This window comes from Sus scrofa, chromosome 7 (assembly GCF_000003025.6).
Source record: "Sus scrofa isolate TJ Tabasco breed Duroc chromosome 7, Sscrofa11.1, whole genome shotgun sequence".
Lineage (NCBI taxonomy): Eukaryota > Metazoa > Chordata > Mammalia > Artiodactyla > Suidae > Sus > Sus scrofa.
Genome location: NC_010449.5, coordinates 94124382 through 94132669, shown reverse-complemented (window position 1 = coordinate 94132669; position 8288 = coordinate 94124382). Strand labels below are relative to the sequence as shown.

General features: G+C 44.3%; 1 protein-coding gene across 1 annotated transcript; it reads left to right on the top strand.

Moving 5' to 3' along the window:
* Positions 1191-6769, top strand: LOC100739754 (disintegrin and metalloproteinase domain-containing protein 20). The gene has a single exon (XM_021099415.1). The coding sequence runs from the start codon at positions 2763-2765 to the stop codon at positions 4974-4976; it is 2214 nt and encodes a 737-aa protein (XP_020955074.1). The 5' UTR covers positions 1191-2762; the 3' UTR covers positions 4977-6769.

Here is an 8288-nt window from a genome sequence, read left to right as displayed (position 1 = left end):
GCATGGGGCTTCTATTAAGGAGTTCTGTGGTATGGCTGGGAACGTCGGAGAAAGAGACACTGGCTGGCAGGGCGAGGGTTACCCAGGGTACTTGAGTAAAATCTGGTTCTGAGAGTTCAGTGGAGGGTACACTCTACACTGGGAATCTTTGACAGGGCTTGAAGGAGGTGATTCTGTGAATGTGGTACCAATTCTCACCACCAGAGCAAGGTCCCATTGCAGGGGCCTTCCTGAAAAGTAACAGCAGGCAACAGGTAAGCCCCTCTTCCTTGCTTTTGCCTTTTATTCTTCTTCTTGTGCCCTTCTTGACAAAACTCTTTGGGCAGCCAGCTAGAAATGGAGAAATAGAATGTGCAGATTTCCATCTCCAGCTCCATAGACAAAGGATGAATTTACCTTTGGGGTTCAAAAAGCAGATGATAGTCAGCTTAAGATGTGTCAGCAGAATGCTGCTATAGCTTCTGTGATGACAGGTAATAGTGGGTGACCATGATCTATATGAAGCTCTCTGCTATTTTCTGTTGTTTCATTTAGTTGTGGCTCACTAAATCAATCTCATGACTCTGTATGGTTTTTGACCTGAATTTGAGAAACACTGAGTTAGCTATGACTAAGAGTGAATGAAGACACAGTAAGTAAGGAGTCTTGAAGAGTTTGAAAGAGCTCATAGAATAGCAGAAAGAGTTAGCTAGTGAAGCAGAGAAAGATTTTCACACTGCTTGAAGTGCGGGTCATGTTAGAAAGAAGGGCTGTGGAGTGATAACCAGTCCACATACTCGGTGGTAATATTTCTCCAGAACTTGTCTTTGGAGTACTGCAATGGTGACAAAGACGGGTCTGTCTCAGAGATTCTTGGCAGGGAACTTTTTTTATTATTATCACGTCGTATTTTTGAAAAAGCTTAATATAGGTTATTTTCCTCTTTATAGTTCTTTTTTTTTTTTTTTTTGGATTTTTAGGGCTGTACCCAAGGCATATGGAGGTTCCCAGGCTAGGGGTCCAATCGGAGCTGTTCTCTTTATAATTCTATTTTTTTTTTTTTTTGGCTTTTTGCCTTTTCTAGGGCCGCTGCCACGGCATATGGAGGTTCCCAGGCTAGGGGTCTAATCAGAGCTGTGGCTGCTGGCCTACGCCAGAACCACAACCATGTCTGAGATCTACACCACAGCTCACTGCAATGCTGGATCCTTAACCCATTGAGCAAGGGTAGGGGTCGAACCTGCAACCTCGTGGTTCCTAGTCAGATTTGTTAACCACTGAGTGATGATGGGAACTCCTCTTTATAATTCTTGATCTTTACTAATCTCTTCCAACTCCACATTCCCATCGTAATAACCCCAAATCTGTAGCAGATACCAAGGATATCATGAAGGAAGACATAGAGAGGAAATCTGGTAATTAGGTAATTAGGATTTCACCTCTATCAGGGCTGCTTTCCCTAAGAGATTTCATCTAGTATTCCGATAGCCATCCGTTAGTTCTGGAAAAGTATCCAGGTATGTCCATGTGTTCTTGACATCATAATGCTGAGGATGTTCCTCCTGCTCTACATTGCTGACCCCATTTGTGTCCTTGTTTAGAATATTCAGTATCTGTTCAAATGTATCTCCAAATGTGTTTTCACTCGTTTCCACATATCAAGCAGATTGTCGATACTTTAAGTGAAAGTCAGCGAATGAGTGAAATTAGCTTTTACCTGTATGTATGTTTTCAGCAGAAATGAAGTAAGTCCATTCAAATTGTGGTCTTTGAACATTTTAATGGACGGACTCTAGTTTTAGATTCCTCAGTCCAGCTTTCTTTAGAGAATTTAGCTAACTCACCAGCCACGTAAAATATATAGAGTGGAATTTAAATGTACACAGCCGAGATAGGTCTCTTATGAATGAGAACATGATACTGCTGGGCTGGGTGAAGAGAAGTCTGTTGCCTCAGTGCCCTGACTGGAGGCAGTTGTGCTGCTTGCCTTGTCCCCAAACAAATAGCAGCCCCCTTCCCTGTTATCCATCAGTATGGCTGCCTTGCTTTGAATGCCCAAGGATTTCTGCACCTAAAAATGTGTTATAAAATAAAAATTTGTCTTGACTGGAGGGGGTCTCCCAAAACAAATGAGTCATTTAAGTAAGTTTACCTTGACTGCTAACCTGAAGCAGAATGGGACTAGATAAGATGTCCATAGAAGAACAAGGGGAGTTAGAGCAAAAGGTCTGAATAAAGGGGAAAAAAATGTGAGTTTTGAGTGGGTTGTCCACATGCCTGCAGAAGATAGTAGGGTACAAGTTGATTTTTTGGGTGATGGGGAAATGGAGAGTCAGATGTCAGTCTCTTTACTGTGGAAAATATCATGCCAAATTACATGTTAAGAGAACAGTATGTAATGACTCCTTATCAGGTTTAACCAGCCTGTTAAGGTTTAACCAACCTTCCTTCTTCTTTCTCCCTGCAAACCTGCCCTTCCCCACCGCTTGCCCTTTTTATACACAGGAGACAATCTGAGGAATGTTACTGATTCAAGCTTTGTCCCAGGTGAAATCACTATCTCCTCTCCCTCTCTCTCTCTTTCCCCACCCTCCCTATCCCTACCACCCTATCCTAGCTCTTTGTTCTGCTTTCACTTTCAGCACTGCAGCTCTGATGGTCCAACTCTTCCAGGACACAGATCCATAAAGGTCAACCCTGCACCCTGAACATCTCAGAGGGAGGAGCCAGACCAGTCGTGCCTGATATCCTGCCCTCTTCTGCCCTGGACAGAGGGCTCCATAATGGCAGGGGGTGAGGCCCTGGTCCACATCAGAGTTACTCTCTTGCTACTCTGGCTTGGGGTGTGTCTATCCATTTCTGGCCACTGTCAGGCTAGGCCCTCCCATCACTTCTCCTCCCCAGAATTGGTGATTCCCTTGAAGGTGACTGGCAGGAGCAGAAATGCAAAGGCTCCAGGCTGGGTGTCCTACCGCCTGTGGTTTGGGGGCCAGAGACACATTGTCCACATGAGGGTCAAGAAGTTCTTGGTTTCCAGACACCTCCCAGTGTTCACCTACACGGACCAGCATGCCCTTCACCAGGATCAGCCTTTTGTTCCCGATGACTGCTACTATCATGGTTATGTGGAGGGGGTCTCTGAGTCCCTGGTTGCCCTCAGTACCTGTTCTGGAGGTTTCCGAGGAATACTGCAGATAAATGATCTCGCTTATGAAATTGAACCAATTAGATTTTCTGCCACATTTGGACACCTGGTATATAAGATAGACAATGATGCTACCCATTTCCCACCTATGAGATGTGGATTAACAGAAGAGGAAATAGCACACCAATTGGAGTTGCGTGCATCACATAATTTTACTCTGAGGCAAAGTTCTTACACAGGCTGGTGGACCCACTTGCGGTTTCTTGAGCTGGCAGTGGTTGTAGACAAACTTCGATATGTTCACTTGGGAAGTAATGTGTCAGTAGTGCAGCGTGACATAGTTGATGTTGTCAACATAATTGACAGCTTATATAACGCTTTGGAACTTGATGTAATTTTAGCTGGGATTGAAATTTGGACTGAACAAAACCCAGTTCCCACTGATGACATAGATAAACTTTTGGAGGATTTTGCTATTTGGAAGTATTTTGACCTTGATGCCCGATTGCCACATGATACTGCCCATCTTTTCATTAAAAAATCGTTTGGCATAAAACTTGGAGTTGCCTACGTTGGTGGGATATGCCAGAGTCCTTTAAATAGTGGAGTTGATGTTTTCGAAGATGAGAGGCTGTATGATTTTGCGGTTGTTGTGACCCATGAACTTGGTCATAATTTAGGTATGCAGCATGATACTACATGGTGTGTGTGTGAACTTCAGTGGTGCATAATGTTTCCTGCCAGACGGGTGACAAATAAATTCAGCAACTGCAGTTATGCTCAGTATTGGGACACTTTTATCAGGGATGGATTATGTCTTTATTCTCCTCCACAACTAGGGAGTATCTTTACACTACAGTATTGTGGGAACCTAGTGGTCGAAGAAGGAGAGGAGTGTGACTGTGGAACAGTAGAGCAGTGTGCAGATGATCCCTGCTGTCGGTTGAATTGCGCTCTGAAGCCTGGAGCTGCTTGTGCTTTTGGGCTGTGTTGCAAAGACTGCAAAGTCATGCCATCTGGGACTTTGTGCAGAGAACAGATCAGTGAATGTGATCTTCCGGAGTGGTGCAATGGCACATCCCATCAGTGCCCAGAAGATGTATATGTGCAGGATGGAATTCCCTGTAGCAACAGTGCCTACTGCTATAAAAGGAGATGTAACAACCGTGATGAACAGTGCAGGGAGATTTTTGGCAAAGATGCAAGGAGTGCCTCTCAGAGTTGCTACAAAGAAATAAACACCCAAGGAAATCGATTTGGTCACTGTGGTATTGAAGACACACAATATGTAAAATGCAGGCCCCCAGATATCCTGTGTGGGAGAGTTCAGTGTGAAAATGTGGAAGTAATCCCTAATCTGATAGAGCATTCCACCGTGCATCAGCTTCACTTCAATAACACCACTTGCTGGGGCACCGATTATCACTTGGGGATGTTTGGGTCTGATATCGGTCAAGTGAAAGAGGGCACAATATGCGGTCCAGAAAAGATTTGCATCCGCAACAAGTGTGTCACTATGGTTCGTGAGCCACAAGCCTGTCAGCCTGAGACCTGCCACATGCAGGGGACCTGCAATAATAAAGACCATTGCCACTGCAACCCTGGATGGGCACCTCCCTACTGCAACCACAAAGGCAATGGAGGTAGCGATGATAGTGGCACACCTTCTCATGGGCAAGGAGAAGAGGTAGACATGAAGCAGAACCAGTCATTTTTGTGGCTTATTCCTTTGATTTGTTTATTTTTTTTTTGCTTCCTTGTGCTTTTTAAGAAATGTAAAAAGAAAAAGGACAATGCCAAGGAGGAGGAAGGGACAGAGGAAGAAGAAGATGAGGAGGAAACAGAAGATTAAGGCTCCTACTTCTCTAAAAACAAAACAAAGCAAAAACCCACTAGTTTTTCTTTTAAGAGTAGGGAATCATTAGGGCATGTCAATTTCAAGAAACATTTAAGGATCCCTCATGTCAGGGTCAGAAGAATTAATATTACAATGAAGGATTCCTACTATGTTTTTACTCTTCAGTGTTTCAAGCAATATTAAATGTTCCTTTTTTCCCTTGTGAGTCATCTCTGTATGTTTCCTGAGCAAAGCATGACAAAGTAACATGTTGAAGCTAGTGTATATCAGTGGTAAACCTCCTGCCACCTTTGTACTCTTGAAATGTAAGGTCTGGGATGTGCCAACACATACCACATTTCTGTTTTAGTTGCTCTTTTCCAGATAGCTGTGCCAAAAGTGGGTGGTAGAGTAGCCTGGAATGATGGGTGGTAGGCGAAGGGAGTTTACTTTCTTGTGTGCTGAAAGTGACTCTGTGCTTTTGGTGGGACCTTCATTCTGGTAGACATGATTAATTTTGACTTCCAGTTTTGTTGACTCTGTTAGAACCCCTGTCATTCTTCATCAGAAGTACTAGCACCATTTGACTACTGATACTTTCAGAGATCTGAGTTGGAGGTCCAGGGTTAGCAGTGTGGTTCTCCTCTGAGTTACTGAAGTCCCAGCAGCAGCTGGTTGCTCGGCCTCCTTGGAAGTCTTGGTCCCTGCTCTGCAGAGGATCTCCTTAAATCATCAGTACTAGAATGAACCCAACTTCTTTCCTGTGTTCCCAGCCTGCCTGGATTGTGTTGTTATTGTTGTCTAATGACCTTAATCTCAGGCCATGGTAATATTAAGACATAACTCTTCCTTACCTCTATTATGGAGTAGGAGTCCAATTTCCTGTTGGGAATCAGGATCAATTATCCCAGCCATCACCATAGCTCCATTCATTGCCTATTGATTCAGAGGTGTGAGGAGCCAAAATTGGTCAGGTAGTAGTCTTGACTTCCAGTTAATAGAATCATTGTTGTATCTCCTGTGGAAGCATTCCTTCCTCTAGGACTAAGACCTCTAGGCTAGCATAGCTTAAAGTCATGGGAACAAGAAGCAAAAAGTTTTTTGCTAGTGGATCACTAAGGTAAGTACTGAGTGGTATCACTTCCATTTCCTCCCCTTAATGCCTGGACCCATGAATCCTGGGTCTGGGAGAAACAGCACCATATATTGGATACTGGTTCAGGGTATACACTCCACTGCCTCGAGAACCTCTCCTGAGCCCTGCAAAGTGTTGCTACCTAGCTGGCAGTGTGATAGCCTTCAAAAGACTTTAACACCTAACAAGACAGCTGCTTCAGTATAGTGGGGAGCATAGTAAGACTTCTCTAAGAAGTCATAGTAAGAATTCTCTGAGCATGGACCCATTGCCACATTTCTTTTTCTGTGAAGTGAGTTTCTTGATCAGAAGCAGTGCTATTTGGAATACCATGATTGTGGATGAGGCCTTTGTTAAGTCCATGGCTGGTATCTTTGGCAGAAGCATTGGGTTCAGTGAAGGCGGGTTATATCCAGCTTTTTTACTTCAATAAGAATAAAATCCACCCCCCCCCCCCACGCTTCTGTTTGGAAGCAGTTTAGTGTAATGAACTTCTAGCATGCGCCTCTAGGTAGCTGGCTGATCACCCCAGGAAATGGTGCCATACTGGGAGTTCAGTGCTGGTCTCTGCCACTGCAGGTTGGGCAGTTATTGGTGGCTAGAGCCTGGTCATCCTTAGTGAGGGGAAGTCTATTTTGCTGAGCCTATATGTAACTGCCAAGCCTGCCTTGCCTACCACAGCCACTTTTTTTTTTTTTTTTTTGTCTTTTGTCTTTGTTGTTGTTGTTGTTGCTATTTCTTGGGCCGCTCCCACGGCATATGGAGGTTCCCAGGCTAGGGGTTGAATCGGAGCTGTAGCCACTGGCCTACGCCAGAGCCACAGCAACGCGGGATCCGAGCCGTGTCTGCAACCTACACCACAGCTCATGGCAACGCCAGATCGTTAACCCACTGAGCAAGGGCAGGGACTGAACCCGCAACCTCATGGTTCCTAGTCGGATTCGTTAACCACTGCGCCACGACGGGAACTCCCACAGCCACTTTTTTTTTATTATTATTATTATTTTCCCACTGTACAGCAAGGGGGTCAGGTCATCCTTAGATGTATACATTGCAGTTACAGTTTTTTCCCCCACCCTTTCTTCTGTTGCGACATGAGTATCTAGACATAGTTCTCAATGCTATTCAGCAGGATCTCCTTGTAAATCTATTCTAGGTTGTGTCTGATAAGCCCAAGCTCCCGATCCCTCCCACTCCCTCCCCCTCCCATCAGGCAACCACAAGTCTCTTCTCCAAGTCCATGATTTTCTTTTCTGAGGAGATGTTCATTTGTGCTGGATATTAGATTCCAGTTATAAGGGATATCATATGGTATTTGTCTTTGTCTTTCTGGCTCATTTCACTCAGTATGAGATTCTCTAGTTCCATCCATGTTGCTGCAAATGGCATTATGTCATCCTTTTTTATGGCTGAGTAGTATTCCGTTGTGTATATATACCACTTCTTCCGAATCCAATCATCTGTCGATGGACATTTGGATTGTTTCCATGTCCTGGCTATTGTGAATAGGGCTGCAATGAACATGCGGGTGCATGTGTCTCTTTTAAGTAGAGCTTTGTCCGGATAGATGCCCAAGAGTGGGATTGCAGGGTCATATGGAAGTTCTATGTATAGATTTCTAAGGTATCTCCAAACTGTTCTCCATAGTGCACAGCCACTTTTTTAATGAGCGCCTTTAGCGGTGATGAGTGGCTGGGGAAGGAGGCTGACTGGTATCCACAAAATGGGTCATCCCATCCACTTGTTTGTTAAAATTCCTCTTCTGAGGTAACCATTTGGTGAGCATTGTAATGGCACACAAATGCTTCCTTTTTTTTTTTTTTTGCCTGTTCAGAGAGGTCTATCCATGTACCTCTTTCCAGCATTTCTTTGTCACCCATTTTCAAATCATGTTCCTTCCATGTCCTTGACTGCAGACAAACTGTTGGCCACAGCCTAGGAATTGGTATGAAATCACAGATCTGGCTATTTCTCCTTGTAAACAGTGTGCACAACTAGATGCTATACCTGGTGATCTGTTTCCTAAGAAAATTTCCCTTTACTGCCGTACTTCAGGGATATCTAGGAGAGAGTGTGTCTGTTGTCCATAATCAGGTGATGCATGTATATCGTGTAGAACCATCTGTAACTCAGTCTCAGGTCTTTTAGTTCCCTGTCAGCTGATCAAAGAGAGCTCCCCATGAGGCTATCTG

What these genes read in the sequence shown, in the direction of transcription:
- LOC100739754 (XM_021099415.1), top strand. Translation starts at nt 2,763, where the DNA reads ATGGCAGGGGGTGAGGCCCTGGTCCACATCAGAGTTACTCTCTTGCTA.